We start from the raw sequence: 21,918 nt of genomic DNA on the forward strand, positions 1-21,918 counted from the left end.
ATAAGTCAACTTCTAGTTTATTGATTTAAACGCTTCCAAACACGTCGATGTTTTGTATTATATCAAGGTAAACAAAACAAAACAAAAGTCTTATTTAAAGTTGCAAAGTAGTCATAGATATGATAGGTAGCTAAATATAGTTCACAGGAATGTATTTTGTAAGTGATAAAGGTGAGCTGGGTTTTCCCGTTTTATTTTGTTTCGTTTTAAGCCATTGTGAGTAAGCCGTCTAGGTTCAGCCTCATTTAGTTTTATTGTTAGTTTTTAATGAGAAGCAGAGTTTTGACACTTAGTCACTCAGCTATTTCACAACTATTTTGGTAAATTATTTGTGTTAAATACAACCTGCACAATTGTATGTAGTTTGAGTCTTCCATGGAAAGAAAGCATTGCTACCTTTCGCTTAAGTATACATATATGTGTTCTGCCGCAGCAGATACAGTCTGATTCTGTGGGAAGCGCCACATTTATCCCAGAAAGTCAAAATACATAATAAACAACTCAATTGACACTTTACTCCTGGAATTTTTAGGACTGTAGCCTCTTTGTCAGCCAGTCATTTTTCCTTGATATGCTTACCAACAGTCTTTCAAAACAAGTCCTTCAGTGGAAAGAGCTGTGGAAAAAAACTTAAGTTCAGCATCACAGCTCTGTTTACGTTTAATCTGAGTCACTTCCAGACTAATTGACATTGTGTTAAAGATGTTATGGCTGCACTTTGCTATAACCAACAGCAAAAAAGTCTGTTATAAACTTTGCTGCAGTTTGCAAAGAAACTGACACGTCATCCAAAGGCAGTAGGTTGACATGAGGCTTTGAGTTCGGACAAAACTGGATTCAAGCTTTGAAACAGATATTGATATTTCGGTGGACGTTTTGTGAAAAAAATATCATGATTTGAGGCTGTTATCATTCTTCAATTGTTCTTGTGCAGGGATTAGCGGTCGACATACAGCTAGTTGAGATAGTTCTATTTATCTGCTGGTCTGCTCATAGATTGCCGTTATCATTTTGTTATGCAATGACTGGGTTAAACTCATTTACTGCAGATACTAGCATTTCATGTCTTATTAATTTACGGTAACAAGGCTGGGAGGATGATTGTTCCCCCCCCACTAACAATGAGAACAATAGCCACAATTTCTGACAACTAAGATATCATCACTATGTTAATCTTTCTGTAAAAATCTGATATTATATATGTATGTCTGCCCTAATACTAATCTAATTCATAGGAGACTGCGACAGTGCAGGTGGTTGTCATTTAAGGCAAGGTGGTCAACCTCCAGCATAAAACACAAGAAACACTTGTAATAAAAAAGTTCCCTGAAAGAAAGACATTTGTAACAAATGTCACGGTAGAGTGAATATAATAGGAATATCAACATTTTGGTTGTTATTGTTGTTATTTTTAATGCAAAAAGTTTCTTTGTTGTAAAAGAGAGACAAGTGTAATCATCTGATAGGCTGAGACAACACATTTCTTTCTCTCTTTAGAAAACTTTGTGGTTGTTATTGTGATACATTGTTTTTTGCAGTGCTGTTGTTGGCACTGACGGCCTTCCTGTAATCAGCTTCTGTTATGTGTGTCTTTTAACATCTCTTTGGTGATTATGGTGAATGTGATTAACTATAACTGGGAGTTTCCCTTCGCTAGCATAAAAAGATTTGCCTGACAGCACTCATTTGAGTGACCAATAACCAGAACAATTGGAAAGTCCAAGGAACTCAGGGAAGATCTAAGAAGAATTGTAGATGTACACAAGTTGTAAAGGTCTCTTGGAGCCATTTCTAAACAACTGCAGATTTGAACATCATTAGTTCAAACAATTGTACATTAGTACAAGTTAGTCAGATGTGTCATTACTTTGCTGAGGGCTGGAAGAAGAAACAAACTGGAAATTGATTAAGATGCTCTAGCACCCAATTATTATTTTGTTATTGCCATTAAAGATGTATATTGTACTATCATTCGATCTTGGAAAAATAAATTTTCAAAGAAATCATTAAAATCCCCAAATTACCACCACATGTGAGTGTATGGAGACCTTTGACCACATCTCTATAGGCAGTATCATAATGCATAGGCACTCTTATATGGAAAATTTGAGATATAATAATTTAAACTTGGAAGGGTTACTTTAAAGGAACATAAGTCTAAGATTTCATTCTTTTCCAGGAAGTGAAGAAGTCATAATGGAAACTGAGGCAAAACCAAAAGAAGCTGAATCACTAGGTGAAGATGTTGAAAAAGGTGGTGCAGAAGCGACGTCTCACACAGATGCAGGAAACTCCACAACTCAGGACTCTAATATTAGCAATGGGGATGATACAGAGGACAAGGAAACAGTGGACTTGAAGATCATTTGGAACAAAAATAAATATGATCTGAAAATTCCTGTTGATAGCACCGGAGCCAAACTAAAAGAGAGCATTCACTCACTCACTGGTGAGAGCCAACAGCATACATTTCTTCTTTTAAATTAATTGTTACAATGAGTGTTGTTTAGCAACGCATAAACAATAAGAACTCAAAGATAGTTCTTTCTTTTCTTTTTATTTTAGGTCTTCCACCGGCAATGCAAAAAGTGATGTATAAAGGATTGCTTCCAGAGGACAAGACGCTACGTGAAATAAAGATTACAAATGGTGCAAAAATAATGGTAGTAGGATCTACAATAAATGATGTGTTAGCTGTAAATACACCCAAAGAAGTCATCCAGCAGGAAGTTAAAGCTGAAGAAAACAAGAAGGAGCCTTTATGCAGGCAAAAGGTTTGATTTGTCGCCTTATTGTAGAAAGAGTTTTTTTGTTGTTTTTATTTGTCATTTTAAATCTGCACTATTATCTCAGCAACATAGGAAAGTTTTGGACAAAGGTAAACCTGATGACATCATGCCAGCTATTAAAGGAACAAAGGTAAGAGGAAAATTAACCTGTTATTAGCTGTAGATAAAGGTGCTTTTATAGTGATACAGTGTGTTTGAATATACACAACTAAACACAACTGACAGCTGTCTTGTGCCGCTTAACAGGAACGATTACCAACAGTGCCTTTATCCGGAATGTATAACAAATCCGGAGGAAAAGTTAGACTCACATTCAAGCTGGAGCAAGATCAGTTGTGGATTGGAACAAAAGGTAAGATTATAGCTAACCTACTTTTGCCAGCTGCACTGCAACATAAAGATGCTGATAATTTAAATTTCTCATCTGCAGAGAGGACGGAGAAAGTCCCAATGGGCTCCATTAAAAACATAGTGTCTGAACCCATCGAAGGCCATGAGGACTATCACATGATGGTAACTATCTTTTGTGTGGTAAAAAGCTGGTGTGGCTGTTCACTAAAGTGACTGAACTATGTGTGCCTCAACGATGGAGTCACTGTAATAGAAGGTTTTCAGTTAAAAAAAAGTTTCTTTGGTTGGTATACTATCCATTTTTTAAAGTAGTGATGTAATGACACTTGTTCCTAGCTAGGGTTAGGGTTCTTGTCTTTTTAAAGTGCTGTAGCGTTTTGTCTCTTGTTCTTTTGATTTGCGAATAGATACAAAAACCCCAAAAGGGTCACTTACAGGACCCTCAACACATGTCTCAGCTGTGTTCACACGTGACGGAGAAAAGGAGTGGGAGATTAACAGAGTGTGGTGGCAGCAGTGATGTGGGTGCTGTACTGGTCTGTTGTGGTGAAGAAAGAACTCAGTGTGAAAGCAAAGCTGTCTATTTACCAATCGGTCTACGTTCCTACCCTCACCTATGACCTGTGAGCCCTGGGTAGTGACTGAAAGAATAAGATTGTTGATACAAGTGGTAGAAATAGGGCGAGGAGCTTGGTCACAGTGTAGAGCCACTTCATATCAAAAGGATACAGTTGGTCATTTGGGTTGAATGCCTCCTGGGCGCCTCAAAGGAGAGGTGCTTTGGACATTTTCCACTGGGAGGAAGCCCCAATGTAGATCCAGGACATTCAGGAGAGATTATGTCTTCTGCAGGCTTGGGAACACCTCATTGTGGCCAGGGGAAGAGCTGGGAGAGGTATTGGCGAGAGGGAGGTCTCTATTTAGACTGGGATAACCATTGGAAGATGGAGGACCCTCAGACAGTTTAATATTCATCCTGTCATCCTACATCTTTCCTGTCCAGTGTCCATAATAGCCTGACAATAGATCTCTGGCTAGCTACAGTTGTTTCTTGATTGTTTGTTTTTTTATATAAAATGTTCGTCAGGACATGGTATATCATCTTTAGCTAACTAACAGTATTGCTAATTGTATTGCTGCAAGTCTCCTTCTTCATCCAGTTATTGCTTTTTATTGTTGCTTTTTATTGTAATACCTAGTCAAACAGCCACATTGATTATTTTATTGGAGATTAACAAATCTGAAGTATTTTTCACTCTCAGGAGTATCTTGCTGTTCTGGAGTCTTTGTACCCAGAAATGGCTAACAACATCAGAACGAGCAGATACTTTGTGTGTGTATAGAAGTGATCAATACACCAAAAAAGACTTTGAGACCAAAGTATGTCTCTGTGTAATTTTGTTTGAATTTCATAGCAGCTTCACATGAGTGCATCCAATCAAATAGTATAATGTCTGAGCACATATAAGTGGGGCTTTGAGGGACTTCCCTGGTATTGAGCTTTATTACCACCTCATCAGATATCACCCTCAGTGTAACAGATCTAAATGCAGATAATGTTGCAGCTGTAGAGCAGAGATATTCAAATGTATGATAGTGGAGTCAAAACAATGCTTTGTGTTGTCATGTTTTTGGCTCAAAAATGAAAAGTGATGCCTGCAGCTTCCTCCGAGTTTGTTTTTGTATCTCTCAACAGTTGAAAACATATTCAAAGCAGATAGACGAGGAGATGGGAATGATTTAAGATAGAAGAAAGATAAAAGCCAAACATTGGATTTGGTTAGCCAGGTTGTTTACTTTAAAATAAAAGAAAGATTCAGTACAGTGGCTGTTTTTACATTAAGCATACTATATCATATTATATTGCAAAATAACATTTTAGTGGATTATAATAAATGACTCTTTGTGTTGAAAGGGCTTCTAAGAGGCACTGTGCACACTCAACATGTTAGTACTGGGTTGTACCCCATTTTTCCTTTAGAGCTATCTTAGTGGTGCAGATTCCAAAAAGTACTGGAAACATTCCTTGGAGATTTTGGTCGATGTCATATTCAGTTGACAGCATCACTCCAACATTCATGCCACGTTCACTATCTCTTAAATCACCTTTATTCCCAATTCTGGTGCTCGGTTTGAACTTCTGGTGTTAGTCTTGGCCATGTTTATGTGCTTAAATGCATTGAGTTGCATTAGAATAAGTATGCCTGATAAAGTATCCAGTGAGTATGTATGACAGTAGACATTTAAGGCTTCCTGAAGTCCAGATTTTTGTGTCTTAACATCTGTTCATAATGCAAGTGGTTGAATTTTATTTATTGCAAAATAAGTTATTTTTTCTATAAATTAAATTTGCTTTTAAAAAATCTATACAAGACACAATGTGTTTATTTATTCTCAATACATGTTTACATTTGCAAATGCCTCTGAAACCACTTAATGTACTTACCGGTTTGTCTTCCACCTTTGCAGGCTTTTCAGCTGGGTCCAACGGAAGCTTCGCAGTATTGGGTCTACTGGGTGCCTGCACAGTTTGTCGATGCAATCAAAGACACAGTCCTTGGAAAATGGCAGTATTTCTAATGTGCCTCTTTTTTGACAATGATGAACTGGGATTGAGAGGAGATGATAACATGAAACTGGAGTCAGCAGTGTCAGCAGTTTAAGGAACCTCTTGGAGTGTATTCCAAGGACACTGACGGATGCCTGTGGACTAATCATATTCTTTTTAGGTTTAAAGTGCACTATGTGGCAGCATAACATTTCTCAGCCCTGTTGATCATTCAAGGTTTTCAGCAAATCCAAGGGAAAACAATTACAAAAAAAATGTACAGAAATTGCTAACACTTTTCTTCAGTTATTCTTAAAGAAATAAAAAAAAAATATTTAATGAATTGAATGTGCCAGATCATTGCTGTCTGTCTTCTCCGTTCAGTATTAAATCCACGCAAACTTCGTCTGCATTATTTTATTTTTCCAAGTTTTACACTTAAGAACAGATGCAGTTCTTTCCAATTCTCTTGGCAAAAAACTGCTCGTGCTGTCTAGTGGAATAGAGGCTGTGAACAAGCAGCAATTTTCATGTCCTGCCACAAATTGTGAATTAGATTGAGGTCTGGAATATGCCACTGCAGAACCTTTAAAGTCAATCCTGTGCAGTTTTGGCTTTCTTGTTGTGGGTCATTGTCTTGCAGACAAATAAATCTCCAGAGTAGCAGCTTTTTTGCAGACCGCAGCATGTTTTCCTCCAGGATTTTGCTCTGTTATTAGCCCTGCAGTGATGTGAAGTGCTTGCCTTGTATTAAACAGCCAACAAAAAGTTTTATTATGGACTTGAAATGTTCAGACTTCCTAACCCTTAATTTTCAAGGAAAAGTTACACGATGAGGGGTGGAAGTGAAGCTGAATCTATAAACCACATTATGCAACTTTCTCAAAATGACTTATTAGTCTTGTCATAGCGGAGGTGAGTTGCATAAATTCTAGTAATAAACTCATTTGTCATGATTATTGTCATGTCCAGAGTGGCATTATGTAGTGTTCATTAGTCTTCAACACTTTTTGGCAGATTAATAAACAGCTCTGTATTTTTAGGAGCTGAACAACAGCAGTTGTTGGTATGTTTAATTAGTATTAATTTGTGGTTTTTCATTTTGTTTATTCAAGCAGTGTTTTTCACAGTAATATTAATCAGCATCACTCACCCCTATAATATGCAACTAAAACAGTTGTTGAGACCCCCCTCCCATGTGGCTTTAGTGAATATTATGCTGCAGTCAGAGCTATTCCTATGCATCCATGGAGTATGCATCAGATTTAAATAACAAAATGAGCTGCTCCTTGGACTCAGATGTACATGTTTTTTTCTTGGTTTCCCTTCTTTATTATTTTTGATTAAAGTATCACAACCATTATAACGAAGATGCATAAACTGAAGAAATCAAACACAAATTCAGTTTAACAAATTGTTTTAAAGCCATATTTTGCAGCAATCTTGCATAAATGGCTATCAGTATTTAAAAGAAAAACAAAAATACCAATGGAGACACTTTCTATTTTGTCCGTTTTAAAAAACATGTTTGTTTTTTTAATATAGCTTCAGGATTGTCGGATTGTAAACATACACTACTGTACATTTCATTCATTATCACAGTTTGTCAGGCTGATTTCTATACAAGGTTTTAGCTCTTTATCACAGCAGACTAAAACTTTGTAACATTCACAAATGGACCTGATGCCCAGAGATCCCCCCTGTGATGCTTACAAACAATACGGAAATGACAGTTACACTAATTAAATGTGTTTTATCTGTGAATTTCCCCTCTATCATATGCTGCCTCCTATTCACCTGCCTGTGATTGAAGTTCAGTTTTGATGCTTTTACTCTGAAGGAATCAGGCGAGGACGTGTTTTATTGCCGGAAAAGAGTGCTGCCACGACTTCCACTCGTGGGGAGGCGGGAAATGAAAACGCTGTCGCAAGTTGTCCGTCGCTTGACGCCAGCAGCAGTCTGTCAGTAATGTCCAAAGTAGAGAAGACAGACGTGGAAAGGACACGTCCCCCGCCTGTTAAAGTGCTGTCGGGACAGCTGAGGGCGGCAGGGAACTGGGGCACCGCTGATAGCGCGGCCGGCTGTGTAATTAGACTGGGCAGGGGACGCTCTTTGCCTGTCTCGCTGGTGTGGATGCAGGGGACTGTGCTGGAAGTCCAGCAGGACAGAGACACCGTGCTGTTGATGGATGAGACGGGGACTTTCATTGTTCAGGGTGTTAACAACATCCCCAAAGGGAAACCGTGCTTGTCCCAAGGTAACTGACCCAGACCCAAGCTAGATTCTGTTTCAATCCACACAGAAGCTAAAATTAACCCCCCCCCCAGAACAATTATTGGCTATTAGGCATATATACCGGTAAGTGAAAAGAAACTGCTTTTGTTGCTTAGTCATTATTATTGGGACCAATTAGAAAGGGGACGTATATTCTGTTTGGTTAAAGAGAAAAATATAGCTTTGTCCCCATTTACTGCATTTTTATCTAGTGACAGAATCAAACACAAAATGACATTACATTCTAGGAGTTATTATGAAGTATCTTAATAGAAGAAAAAAAAATCAACAGGATAGGCTCTCTTTTAATTACAAATAAAAAGTATAACTACTATTGTTAACTCAGACCGGTATTTTAAAATTCTAATAAGGTTTTAACACACTGCAAGTTCAAAAGCTGTAGTTGAACAACAATTTTTAAATGAGATCATTTTCACTCTAGATATTAGTGGCCTGTTATTGAATTCATGAGAATCCTGGTTAATGTGAATATTTTCATCAGTGCACAGCTTGTTAGGCTGAAAGGAGAGCATTAATCCTAAAATCTGTAGCAGCAAGCTGGCAGATTTATCTCTCCAACCACGATTTACCGTTGAAATCACTGTCGGTCAACAGTTCACTTGCTGCTGTTCTTACAGGGAAATATGTCATGGTGATGGGCATCATTCAGGCGATCTCACCAGAACCAGCCATCCGTGCAGTGAAGATGGCAGACCTCTCGGAGCTTGCTGCACTTCACAGACGGATGTGGAAGCTTGAGGTGGATGACCTGCAGCAGGTGCTGGCTTGAATGCTGGGCTGAAGTGCTCCTCCTCCTGTAGCTTGCTACATACTACTGAAGTGTCAAATGTTACCTCAGCAGACTTAAAAGATGACTTTCCTTTCTGCTGGACTTGTTTGATGGAGGTCAAGTGATTAAGAAAACTGGTGTGTGGCTCCTAATCCAAAGTTGTCACTGGAGCTGTTAGATGGATAACTTAACCTTGACCAAAAAAAAAAAAAAATCTTCATTGTACTAGTACCGTTTTGAGGTTTTGACTCTTTTTCAGAATACCTTTGTTAAGTAAACATGGTCAAATAACTTTTCAATAATGCATCAGGTCTTTATTAAAACACTGCATCAGTATTGACATGAGAGTTCAAAACTCCCCATTGTGTATAAAGCCATCACTGAGGATTGCTCTGAACTTGTGTTTAATGTAAATGATTTTAGTTCAACTCTAACAATGTTACCTGTAACATACAGGCTTGTAATATATGGACCATTATAAGACAATACAACAATCAACAATGTATGAAACTGCTTTCATAATGATTACAGTGAGATGGACACCTTTTCTGTATTTAGTTACTGGAATTGGGCATGTGTATGCTTAAATAAAAGCCATTTCAAAACAGATTAAAAAAGGAGCTTTATTTGGTGTGGTGCCCATTACATTGGTAACACTATTAGATAAATGGAAAGTGAAGATGACCTATGCTTACTGATTAAAATAAAAGAATGTCAACTCAACTCTTTAAGTAATTGATACTTAAAACAGTAAAAGGTCATTAACATATACAAACTGTTTGTGGGGGAAAAAAAATTTGTTTAGGTCAACTGTAAGAATCTGAACATGACTCTGATCAAGGTTTACTCATGCTTCCTCCCTCCCCACCATTTTCAGGTATGACAGAATGGTGCACTGCAAAGCTTCTGGAAAGTGTTTTAACACTCAGTATTTGCTTTTAATGATAACACTCCTGTAATTCTGATCAGAGCAAACAGCCATCATTCAGGGGGCCTGTCCTGTATGCCCTCCTTTAAAATCATGCTGTGATCAGGCTATTTCCTGTGCACGTCAGAGGCCCTCAAAGATGACCTGATTCGAGACTGAATACTGCATCATTTGCAAGTGTGCATGAATATTGTGATCACGTCATTATTTAATGTCTTTAAGCAGAAAACTGTATTTTCCAAAGTCATTGTCATTTGGTGCTATAAGATGGTCTTTTGTGGCTTTGGCAAGTTTCATCAAAAGGAATTCCCTGCGCTCCCTCCATTCTTTTAGTTCCTGCTCCCCGTGAGCCAGCTTACACAAGTCATCCTCTGTGCACGTGCCTTTGAGGAACCTGCCAAAAAGTGACAGCAAATGTCAACCATCGAAAACAATCAGACTCGTAACAAGACACATAGTACGCGTTGTTTCTGATAAACTTACCTCTCACAAACTTTGAAAGTGCCTGTGGGAAATCGATACTGCCAGCAATTCTGATCATCCTCAGAGTTGAAAACTCGTTCTTTGTGTTTTTCTGAAGTGATATGCTGCTGCCACTGCTTCTCACTGTTGCAGTTTTTACCACAGAGCCAACAATGATTGCCAGCCTGCAGAAACAATTCCATTTAATTAATTAACAAATAAATACATTTTAGAAATTTCACCAAAATATGCAGGGTAGACACACTAGATCCAACTATTTTCTGCTTCATCAATAAATAGCACTAGGAACAGAATAACATTGTTGTTAAATGAAAACACTTTCATGAAAGACAGGATAAATGATGGATTTAGCAATCATGGTATCACCCACTATTTGGCGAAGCCCTGTTACATAAAACTTTCACACTGGCCATCTTGTTCAATTAAAGCTGGATGCGACGAGTGCCGTCCGAATAGGATTGTAAAACCATATGCTAATTGGCTAACACCTATTCAAGCAGAAACCCTGGATAATTGCCACAATGCTTAGAATAAGCAACATTTCCAAAAAGAACTTAATGTTCTATACAATAAAACTTAAGTGACAGAGCTTGTTGAACTCGACAAGAACGCCTTTTACAGAGGTCAGCTTGAAGGATAGTTTTCCATAGACTTATACAGGATTTGACCTTTGACCTCATGGCCAATAAATAAAAAGGCACACTTAACGAAATTCAGCACTGGCTTTGCTTCCAGTTAAAAAAAAAATTAAATAAAACATTCATAATTCAGGATGCATAATTACGGATGTTGCCACTGAACAAAGCCTCAATTACATTCTACTGAATAGGACACAAATAGACTTTCCGCTTATAATTCTGAAGTATGCTGCCTGGGGCGCATGTGTAGCTAGTGCATTATAATGCAAATTCTTTATATACGAATCCACACAGCCACAAAAAAAATACAGACATCCACATCCTCATAACTCAGTCTAGTCTGATGACTAATTTATATCACACAGACTTTAGCGATCACACGGACGCAGGAAATATAATCCAGGCCCAAGAGTGTACTTAAAGTAAGCACAGGCTTGTACTCCAGTCCCCACATAGCTATTCCTCTCAATTCTACCCCAAACTCACATTCTGTTTAAGGATCTATGCCCAAGTATAATTCTTACTATTTCAGCTCCCATTTCGATCGCCCATTCACTCTCTCTTTCAGACACCCCTTCCAAGTATGTATGAACACAATGAGATTCATAACTTTATGCACTCTTTGGCTTAATTTGGGCAATTTATGGTCCACGCTTGGGCTTGGTTAACCTTCATACTACCTATCACACCACACCTGGGCCCAAAACGAAAAGCGAGCCAGGACATAATGCACAGCACTCAAATGTATTCTGGCATGTATACATCACTCAGTCCAAGTACACTTTAGTGTACTAGTCGATTAAAAACTGCCAACTTATCTAAAAGGCAGAACTCACCAGGAAACAGGAATAATTAGGGACAATCTAAAAAACAAGGTGAAATAGCATCCACACAAATACCGTGTTGTTATACATTAATGAAATAGGAATGATTAAACTACCAGGTAGTGCAGTTTACTTGCAAATTAGGGAAAGAACCACAATTTAATAGTCTAGCTGCAAACATCCCTGAGCACAATATTAACTAGATGCCACTGAGCTACATTTCATATCCACTAACTTATCAACTCACCACTTCCTCTGCGTAGTCAGTTGGCATGTGGATCTGTTTCCCATTTTCTCTGACTGAGTTAGTGGAAGTTTCATCACCCCAGCCAGGCCTTTGAGACTGCAGCCATTGCTCATAAAGTTGATCCATATCTCCAACTAAATGAGGGGATAAAATGTGTTTGCCACATCACATTCACCAATTAAATTTTACACATTAAGAGAGCCAATCGCTTCAACAAAACTCACTGTTGTTTTCCTTCATGTAGGTCCAAAGGTCTCTTTCTTCCACACTGTGAGCAAATGTGCAGTTCCCAATGTACTGACACTTCTTGCCAGCTGTCACATGCATGCAAATCTAAACAGAGACCAGAAAACATTTGGTCTCCATTATTCGAAATCTGAATATATTATATGTCTGGCAAATATAAGATGGGAAGACTGTGCTGGAAACATACCTCAAATTGAGATGGAATGGGTTTTTTGGTTGGAAGCGGTCTTACAGTTGTCCACTTTTTCCTTTCATGGGAACTTACAAGCACCACCCGCCTGTCTTTTGCCCACCTGAGACAGAAAGACAGCGTGACTCAATAATGACATAATGGATTGTAGTCCCCCACATACACAAAGACATCCAAATACTTACGTGTGTCTTGCCTTGGCTGTGCAATACTTCTTGTTTTTGTCAGCTTCACTTAGTTGGCCGTTTCTCCAGCACTGGCCACAAACAAACATCATCTTCAGATTCGGAGGTCCAAATCTTCTCAGTGCACTGGGAAGCTGCTGATTATATTTTGAAGGACTTGTTAAAATCTGTGACTAAATATAAATTTTCCCTTCGCGACAATGAAACAACTAAAAGAATTAAAGGAATGTATATACTGCAAGGCTAATGACAATGGCAACAGCTTAGCGTGGGGAAAATAATTACAAACTCAGCAGCAGATCAAGTAAGTTGGCTCACTTACAAGGAAATGAACAATGTGTCATGTTTGTAGTACTGTCATTTTAATGGAAAGAATATCAACCACAAATCCATAAAAACCACATTACATATAAGTTATAAACCGATTTGGATATCATTGAGTAAAATAACACTGAATCCCCAAACAAAGCATCTTACAGCTTGGTGGAGAAACCCTTGTTGCAGCCTCTTGTAGTTGGTCACCAGGTTTGCACACATCTCAGGAGGGATTTTGGCCTACTCCTCTCTATAGAAGCTGTCTGAATCCTTTAGGCTTCTTGGCTGCCAGTTGGCAACTCAAAGCTTGAGCTCCCACCGATTTACTATAGGATTTAGCACTAGAGACTGGCTAGGCCACTCCATGACCTTAATATGATTCTTTAGCCACTTCTTTGTCTGTTGGCAATGTGTTTTGGATTACTGTAATGCAGGAAGACCCATCCACTACCCATCTTCAGTGTTCTGGTTGAGAGAAAGAGGTTCTCGTCTCGCCTTCTCTTAGACACTTAGAGGTTCACTGGCAAACTTAAGATAGGCCTGTACATGTTGATGGTCTTTCCAGCCTTGTGCAGGTCTACAGTCTTGTCAGTGACATCCTCTGACAGCCCTTTGGTCTTGGTGGTGGAAAGGTTGTAATGGAAGACATTTCTTAGCCCTTTTCCACTAGTACTTACTTGACTCAAGATGTTTTCCATTTCAACGGCGCACCACTTAAATGTGCATGGGGTCATTATAGCAACGTAGCGAAAAGTCCTATGACGTCATTTGTATGCAACACAAACACCACAACGATGGAGATGGCATACCTGCTGCTTGGTGTATGTAGGGACCATGGTGTTGTTTTATTTGTAGCAATTTCCCTTGCTGCCGGGTTTCAAAAATGGCTGTTTTTATTTTCATAAAGGAGATGCTCTCATGACTGATCAAGTGACGTCAATCAGTGGCATGCGGTCACATGGTCGGACTGCCTCAGATTGCTTGGAATCCCAGCCAAGTAGGTACTAAAAAGGTTCCAGGTACTATCACCTAATGGAAAGCCCTTAAAAATGAGTTGAGTTGAGCAGAGCTGACCCAAGTACTTACTAGTGGAAAAGGGCTCTGTGAGAGCACAAGTATCTGTAACTGACTAAATGGCTGTTTGCCCAATCTGTGGGAGTCAGAATTCTGTTTGGGCTGTAGGGTATCAAATACTTATTTCACTCATTGACACGCAAATCAATTTATGCAATCGATTTTTTGTTTTGATTGAATTGTTGTCTCCATTAAAATGAATATACCATAAAAATTAGAGACTGTTTATTTCTTTGTGAGCAAAAAAGAAATTCAGCAGAGCATCAAACAATTACTTCCTCCACTGTACTTTAATTCAGGGCAAAACACGGTCTAAAATACGGGTTCTTCATTTCCTTATTGTTAAATGTAAAACAGAAATGTTTTAACTTAACCCTTAAATTCATATGTCAGAGACAGGAATTTTCCTTTGGGATCGATAAAATTCTTCTTATTGTTATTTTATGTATGTTTAATGTAGAAATACCTACTAGAGAAAGGGAAAAAAACAAAACACTGGTTTTACCTGAGCTCCCTGCAATGAAGCTGTTGCATTCCAAAACTTATTAGCCTCTTGGACAATGTTTTCGTGAGTGATACCTGTGTAATCCAGAAAACCAAATATCCATGTAATTTGATTTATTTTTTAAAAACAGCATTTAAAATGACAATCTTTTATGGGAAAGAAAAGGGAGCATTTCAGATGCAATACCACCCAGTTCTTGTATCATTTTCAAAGAATAGTCTTACCAAGGTCGTGCTGCATCATCCAGACCTTCAGCTCGATGAGGCTGTGGGCGTAGAAACAGTCATCCTCTCTCACGCAACCGTACCGGACTTCGTGGCGACAAAGATCCAGCTGGCAATGGGGACTCAAGGGTCTTATTTTGGAATACCGGACTGTATTCTCTTTCAAAATGTGGACCAGGCACCTTCAAAAAGAAACAGAGTGATCAAACTGATAATCTGATAATTCTTATGTATTTCCAGAATATCTTCATATTCTAAGATCTAAACACTGTAAGAGTAAATCCTTTAAGTCACAAATAAAATGAGGATGGTTTCATGTGCTGAAATGGTGATTGACTTACTTATGATCCTCAAAGTCATGCTTTGTCACAGGATGAGAACAAACTGAAGGGTCATCTTTGTTGGTCTTGCTGATTATTCTGGGTTTGTGGTCAAAGCACACCTGCAGAACAGCACATTTCCCATAAAATATCTGTTTTAGGCATTAAACTAACAAGACAATAAACTATATATACACACTTTTATGCTATACACACTTTGATCACCTATAAAACGTGAGCAGCATAAAAAGTGTCTCGCATTCCATTCCAATGAAAATGAAAAATATATTTACTACTGTGGTTAAATGAGCCAGTTTATTCATTTCATAAATGTCTGCATTGTTTTCTGCATTTAACATATTTGAGCAAAAGAATCAATTTACAACGAGGCCAAAGATTTTCTCCTCAACTCACAAGGAAAAAACAAACAAACAAATCCCCACATGGCCACATGCAGCAGCACTACAACACTATCACTACAGTCTATGAGATGAATGCACACTGATAGATATCCTACTTCACCATCTGTGCATCAGCACATTTATTTGAAACAAAACAGTTTCGCACCAAAACATTTAGCATAATATTAAATGTGAGGATTTTTCCCCCTTGAATTTGTATTTCCAATTACTTTTAAAACACTGAACCGAAAATATAAATTTTTTTAAAACGAACATTTGGCACTTTAATATAACTTAACCAGAAGTACTGGTCATGCCTTGCATACATCCACACTAGTTTTGGATAAGACACTAAATCAAAATACACACCCCACAGAGAAACATGAATATCCCATGATGCTCCTGCAAGATCTTGGGAACAGTCAACCTGATGTTGGAGTTTGGCCCAAAAGGATCGAAGAGCAGTTCTCTGGAAATAAATCCTTTCCGCTCCAGAGTCCAAACATCAATTTCTTCTTGGCAGTATGCAAATGTGCAGTGGCCAGGATACAAGCAATCTTTTCCAACAGCCACCTCTGCAACACGCAAGGTCACGTTTTATTATCACAAAGAGTGCTAGAAGCAAAGTCAGTCATAAAACATGTTACAGATGTTCCTCTGAAGATAAATGTGTACATGTTCAGTAGGGATAAGTAGGTAAAATAAAACAGGAAATAGCAGTGCTGTTGCATGATTTTTTCCTGCCTTGCTTTTCTGAGTGAAAGGTACAGAGAGGGAATGGGGCATATTGTTGTTGCTCCTTTAAGCCAGAGGCAGACTTAGTCACAGAGCTGAACTGACATCTGTGTTCATGAGAAAGCCAGTGTGGGGGGGACACGCTACACTAGACACTGTTGTAATACACGTCATGCCTCTGATTTCAGAATGCTGGCAAGCTTTCTGAAAACGCACACTGGGACAGCATTACGCCACATTTGTTGGTTTTAGTGTAAACAAGCAAAGAGGGAATGGGACCTACTAAGAGGGATTTCTTATCTTATTCAGTCTCTGTAAAAAGGTGGCAAATGATTCGAGTTTAAAGTGGGGCTATTAAGCTTTTCCTTATTTTCTATGTCATGTATACAGTTAAAATGATGGATGATCAAATAAAATACAGACCAAACTTCTATTTGGGAGTGGCGACCAATCAGAAGAAAGTTTAAAGACAGCGTAGCCTTAAAAGGGAGAGGAGCTGAACTGGTAATTATATGATAATTAAGGTTTTTTTGCAAAGTTATCAAACAATAACAATGCGGAGCTGAAGATGAGCATAACAAAATAAGTGCAATGTAACAATGCAAATGTGCAAAAAGAGCTTTGATAATTCAGGTATTTCTTGGCAAAACAAACGTAAATTAATGTTTTGATTTAGTGTAAGGGTGGGGAACTCCAGGCCGGTGTCCTGCGGGTTTTAGATATCATCCTGGGTTAACACACCTGAATCAAATAATTAGTTCATTACCAGGCTTCTGGAGAACTTCAAGACATGTTGAGGAGGTAATTTAGCCATTTGAATCAGCTGTGTTGGATCAAGGACACATCTAAAACCTGCAGGACACCGGCCCATGAGGCCAAGAGTTCCCCCATCCATGCTTTGGGGAATCAACATAAATAAATGAAACAGGTTGTGAGAAAGGCATTTATACTAAAAATAAATTAACTAACCTTTGCAAATGTAATAAGGTCCAACATATTGAGTTTTTGTTGGTCTGGGTCGAATGAGTTTCCATGTTTTGTCTGGCAAATGCTTGATTCTGCCAAGTAATACATCCTTTTTGCATTTATGGTCTTCCGTATGAAGTGTGTAATCCAACACTCCAGGCCCTGTGAATAGAGAAAATATGAAACAAGTTACACCAAACCCCACTTCCCATCCCATCCTCAAAGACGGTGACAAATTTGAGCTTACAGCAGAAGAAAAAGCAGACAGTTAAATAAGTGTACTGTCAAAACAATTCCTCACCAGTTTTGACATAGCACACTGAACAGGCTTGTTTGAATTCATGCGTTTCAGCTAGGGGGTTCTTTGCTAAATCAACAGCAGCAGGGAGGCCTTTTACATCAGGCATACCCACAGCCATCCCCATTGGGGTGTGATTATTGTTGATCTGTAATAACAAAGAAAAACAATGTGATATGAGCCTGTAACAAAGATTGAACTGATGATGGTTCGATATTATTGATAATCAGTAATTACCTGTGGAAGGAATCCACTTGGAGCATAATCTGAAACTGTGACAGTAGGAGGGGAAAAAATGCTTATTTGTGTATCTGATACAGATGGAAAAATAGTGATCTTAGCCCAAGTAAAGAGGTAAAGTAGCATACCTGGTTTAAAGTCTGATATGCTGAGACTATCCAGAGAGTCCAGTGGTGGTGAAATGGGGTCAAAAGTGTCCATACCAAAATACGCACTTGACCCCGATTTGTGATAGAGAGGCGGCAGCGTTACAGTGCACTGATGTGGACCACTGGGGAGAAAAGGGTTGATGTGCGATGGCATCAGGAATGGACTTGACATGGAACTGCCTGAGGCAATACTGGCAGGTAAAGGAAGAGGCCCCTTCACCGTAGGAATAACCTGACAGAGGAGATTAGGGAAAGTCACACGTCTGTTCAAATATAAACTCACTGTCTTATTGATTTGCCAGGGATTCTGCTAACTAACCATAGTAGATTCGGGGCCAGCTTGGTCCAGAAGATCATCTAGGTCGTCCCCAATGATGTCCGTATCAAAATCTTGACTAGTATCAAGAATTGGGTAAGGCTTACTGGCTCGGCACCCATTTACGAATGTGAGTGCAGGGAGGGGATCGGACGTGGATGCAGACACAGGCAGGGCGACAGATTCGAAGCCTGGAGGTTCAGATGAGGGGACAGATGAAATATTGTTGGTAGAGGGGAGTTCATCCACCACTGCTTCATTCAGAGGTGGGTGCACTGCCACCGGAAGTTGGATGGGAGCTGGTCCTGGAGTCAAAACACTGCTATCCTGGGTTAACTGAGGCACTTCTAAAAAACACATAACAGGATGGACAGATTGAGTGATTTTAGCCCTGGCATCTTTTGATATGCAAATAAAAAGGTTATCAAGGACCAAAACTTACCAATTTCTATATTTTCAACCGAATCTGAGCCATAAGAAAACTGGAAAATACAAATTGTTATTGATCACCTTGTGTCTTGGAAAACTACTGCTACATATTTTCTTTTGTGTGGCTGAGGTTGCTTACCTTGTCACATGACGCATCTTGATAACTTGATCCTCTCAAAACATTCAAGGCAGGCTGTAAATAAATAAATAAAATCTTTTTATGAATTCACTTCCTTATCATTCGATTAACACAGCAATTCATTGAAAACCACCTCCATGAATCAGAGTGGTTTTACATGTTTTGAGCGTAACCGGAGACCCATTATGCTCCAAGCTGTTTTTTTTTTTTGGACAGAGCAGTTTTAGCTCCTTTTCCTTTAAGCAAACTTTGTTCTGAGTGGCTATTCCATTGTGAACAGAAAGTCTAAACAACAGGTGGTCAGGTGGAGTATGTGTGGAGAGCAGGTGTGGGCTCACAGACAGGGACAACTGCAGTAAGCAAAGCAACTGATTAGCATCACGTTAAGCCAAAAGTTGTAAAATCTGACTCAAGCTTAACTTTTAGTGCACTCTGAATCCTGAGCTTTTGGATTGTAGGGATTACACGTTTATGTCAAATATTTTAGCTGCCTTAAGTCTGACATCATCATCATTTCCAGGTCCAAACTCAAACAAACACTGATATCGCAGAGTTAAAATTGCCCTAACTTGTCAATAAAATGTTCCGTGTGGTTGCTCTCCCACGTGTTACGATAAAGTTTAACATCCAGGTATCCATGAAAAAGAGGCTTTACAGGATTGAAGTGTAACAGAACCTAAAGTCAGCAGGAAGTTAGCTTGCTAGTTTCCATCTAAAGTTGATCCACCTTGTTCTGACAGAGGGATTTATAAATAAAAAAAACAAACAAAAAAAACAAAAACGTGCAGCTCTGCTCTCTCTTTGAACATCAATGGAGACTGAAAACTAAACAGGAATGGAGGATGAACGTTAAGTTGAGTGTCCCTGTTGGGCAGAGACAGATGCAATCATGTGGCAGTGAAAAAGATGCTGAAAACAGACCAAACTTCAGTCAAGAGAATGCCTGTGATGATCGATCCACAACACAGGGTTAGTCATGCACCTACTGAGCCTCAGAGATATTCTTTTGTGAAGAATAGTTACATCGCAGGGTTTTAAAAACTAAGCCTAAAGATGTGATGCATATGAACTGTGCTAATGAACAGCTAGAGAAGCATACAACAATCACAGGAATTTTTTAAGGGGTTTGTTTATAAATAAAAAAAATATACAGAGCATTGCAGCATGTAAAAAAGAGAACAGCCTTAATGAACACAGTAGGAGCTTGGACCCAGAAGCAGGGTTTGTAAGTCATTGCTTAATTAGCGGATATACAAAAAAATAAAGAAAATTCTGAAAAACCTAACAGGTCCCCTTTGTCATCATACATCCATACCTTACTCCTCACATAAGCTTTACGGATTTTCAACCCCAAAGTTTTGGCAAGGTCCTGAGTCAGCTGTGTGACACTGGAGTCCTGGGGAAACAACACAGGACAGTTACCGCCTTTGATTCTTTATGTTTTACAGCTATTAATAATCTCCTACATCCTATTCATGTTAAATTAAGATTTTTTTTTTCTCGAAATTTTTCACTGCACTATTTTACCAACCTGGAGAGTCCATCTAAAATTAAATCTGACAGATACCCCCCTCCATTCATAGTATTCTATACAAATACATGACAGAAACATGGTGCAGTTGAGACCACTACTTTATAAAGCAGAGCTTCTTAAAGCATGGCTGTAATACAAAGTCTTCCTGACATTTTTTGTATCCAAGGTTACATTTGCAGTCCTTCAAGCAAGCAAATTTCTGTACCAGAATGCGTACAGAGGTTAGGGGAAAGAAAGGGTGTGGGTGGAGGTGGACAAAAATTTGGCTACAGACCAAACTTTCTTCATTTTTTATATTATCTATGATGATTCAAAGTGCACATGTAGAATTACTACTTTTATACCTTTACTACAAAGATCCAGTGAATGTAACAGCACATGTTCATACTTCTGGTATATGGTTTATGCAGCACAATACACCTTTTATGAAAACAATTTCTAACTCACTATAACAAAATCTTTAAAATCTCTGTCTGCAAAATACTCCTACACGATCAAGAGTTACGCAGACAAACTTGGCATACAGGTATGTCTGCCCCTGAAGGTGCTTCTCTGTCATATAGGCCATATGGCCAAGCAACCACCTACCATTAGGCTAAAATGACCAATTACTGGTGATTTATGCTTCTGATACGTCGTAACCTCAAACTCCTATAAAAACCCTATGGTCTCTGAGCTCTACAAAGTCTACCTGTGGAAGTCTAAAGCAGGCCTTTGTTATGGTCAGGTTTTTCCCCCTTCAGGGGCTAACATTGTTGTCCCTCACGCTTTTCCACATCTTTGTATATTTCCCTCGTATACGACAATTGCCACGATTACCCTTCAAGAATTTGCTGACATTTGTGAATCCTTATGTTGATGCTATGGTTGCTATTCCTTTTATTGAGAGGATGATTGTTATCCTCTCATTGATAAATTCAAAAAGTGCAGCAAAAAAGCAGATAGGAGGAAACAATGATGAACAGGCCAATTCACAATATTTTGAGGCTGTGCCAACTTGACATGTAGCTACATTTCTCGGGCGGCGTACGTAAGGCTATGCCGTTTGAGCGGTTTGTAGTTACGACATAGATACCGTATTTTTCCTGCTGAAGCATAAATCCCCAGAAAGAAGGGAGACCCAGGGGGAAATAAAGTTCCAGCATTTTATTTATTTCTCTCAGCTGGGACACAACCACAAGATAATTAACACAAAGCACCAGCACAAACATAAATACCTGCGACAACGTCAGCCATTTATGTAGGTTTAGTTGTAAAGAAAACTGTAAAGACTCCCCACAGAAATCCAAGTCAGGCCTTATTAGCATTTATGCACTCATAACACTTAAAGCAGAGTATTGTTTTCATTTCACAGCATTAAGTAGGAATAACTCAGTATTCATTTGAATCCAATTTTATTTATATAGCACCAACATTAGCCACAAGGTGCTCTATACTGTAAGATAAAGACCCTGCAAGAATACAAAGAAAACGCCAACAATCAAATGACCCCCTATGAGCAAGCGCTTTGGCAACAGTGGGAAGGAAAAACTCCCTTTTAGCAGGAAGAAACCTCCAGCAGAACCAGGCTCAGGGAGGGGCGGCCATCTACCACGACCAGTGGGGGTTGAGTGATTTGGCAACATTTGGTAATTTAAAACTTCCCCTGAGCTGAGATTTGAGCACTATTTGTACGAAAGGAAGAGAAATCAGTAAATTAAGATGGCAGAAAGCAAAACCGATTGCTAATTACACTGAAGACCAGGGTATATCAGTCTATGAAACTTTCTTAAGTCCCGCT

At 38.9% G+C, this 21,918-nt stretch overlaps 3 protein-coding genes across 4 annotated transcripts in view; 2 read left to right on the forward strand and 1 right to left on the reverse strand.

The window, feature by feature from the left end:
• The window catches only part of ubfd1 (ubiquitin family domain containing 1), a 7,273-nt gene extending 1,242 nt beyond the window's left edge, over positions 1–6,031 (forward strand). For both annotated transcript variants that reach the window (XM_005726011.2, XM_005726010.2), the window contains 6 exons: positions 2,180–2,449; positions 2,566–2,774; positions 2,854–2,919; positions 3,036–3,141; positions 3,220–3,302; positions 5,610–6,031. In XM_005726011.2, the coding sequence (XP_005726068.1) occupies positions 2,180–2,449; positions 2,566–2,774; positions 2,854–2,919; positions 3,036–3,141; positions 3,220–3,302; positions 5,610–5,720 (845 nt within the window). In that variant the 3' untranslated portion in view covers positions 5,721–6,031. The remainder of the gene's footprint in view (positions 1–2,179; positions 2,450–2,565; positions 2,775–2,853; positions 2,920–3,035; positions 3,142–3,219; positions 3,303–5,609) is intronic.
• A 1,464-nt stretch (positions 6,032–7,495) lies between these two features.
• On the forward strand, positions 7,496–8,966 carry rmi2 (RecQ mediated genome instability 2). The gene is made up of 2 exons (XM_005726012.2): positions 7,496–7,945; positions 8,601–8,966. The coding sequence occupies exons 1-2, from the start codon at positions 7,657–7,659 to the stop codon at positions 8,750–8,752; spliced, it is 441 nt and encodes a 146-aa protein (XP_005726069.1). The 5' UTR covers positions 7,496–7,656; the 3' UTR covers positions 8,753–8,966.
• Positions 8,967–9,044: 78 nt separating this feature from the next.
• The window catches only part of zc3h7a (zinc finger CCCH-type containing 7A), a 21,182-nt gene continuing 8,308 nt past the window's right edge, over positions 9,045–21,918 (reverse strand). Inside the window, exons 5-23 of the mRNA XM_013909029.1 lie at positions 20,136–20,191; positions 19,920–20,037; positions 18,605–18,658; positions 18,479–18,518; positions 18,040–18,383; positions 17,700–17,952; positions 17,569–17,603; positions 17,335–17,479; positions 17,037–17,195; positions 15,702–15,907; positions 14,953–15,053; positions 14,612–14,793; positions 14,388–14,461; positions 12,494–12,630; positions 12,306–12,411; positions 12,097–12,205; positions 11,873–12,006; positions 10,164–10,327; positions 9,045–10,074 (exon numbers count right to left, since the gene is read on the reverse strand). Coding sequence (XP_013764483.1) covers positions 9,885–10,074; positions 10,164–10,327; positions 11,873–12,006; positions 12,097–12,205; positions 12,306–12,411; positions 12,494–12,630; positions 14,388–14,461; positions 14,612–14,793; positions 14,953–15,053; positions 15,702–15,907; positions 17,037–17,195; positions 17,335–17,479; positions 17,569–17,603; positions 17,700–17,952; positions 18,040–18,383; positions 18,479–18,518; positions 18,605–18,658; positions 19,920–20,037; positions 20,136–20,191 — 2,607 coding nt within the window. The 3' untranslated portion in view covers positions 9,045–9,884. The remainder of the gene's footprint in view (positions 10,075–10,163; positions 10,328–11,872; positions 12,007–12,096; positions 12,206–12,305; positions 12,412–12,493; positions 12,631–14,387; positions 14,462–14,611; positions 14,794–14,952; positions 15,054–15,701; positions 15,908–17,036; positions 17,196–17,334; positions 17,480–17,568; positions 17,604–17,699; positions 17,953–18,039; positions 18,384–18,478; positions 18,519–18,604; positions 18,659–19,919; positions 20,038–20,135; positions 20,192–21,918) is intronic.

This window comes from Pundamilia nyererei, unplaced genomic scaffold (genome assembly GCF_000239375.1).
Source record: "Pundamilia nyererei isolate P.nyererei 1_Seehausen unplaced genomic scaffold, PunNye1.0 scaffold00018, whole genome shotgun sequence".
Lineage (NCBI taxonomy): Eukaryota > Metazoa > Chordata > Actinopteri > Cichliformes > Cichlidae > Pundamilia > Pundamilia nyererei.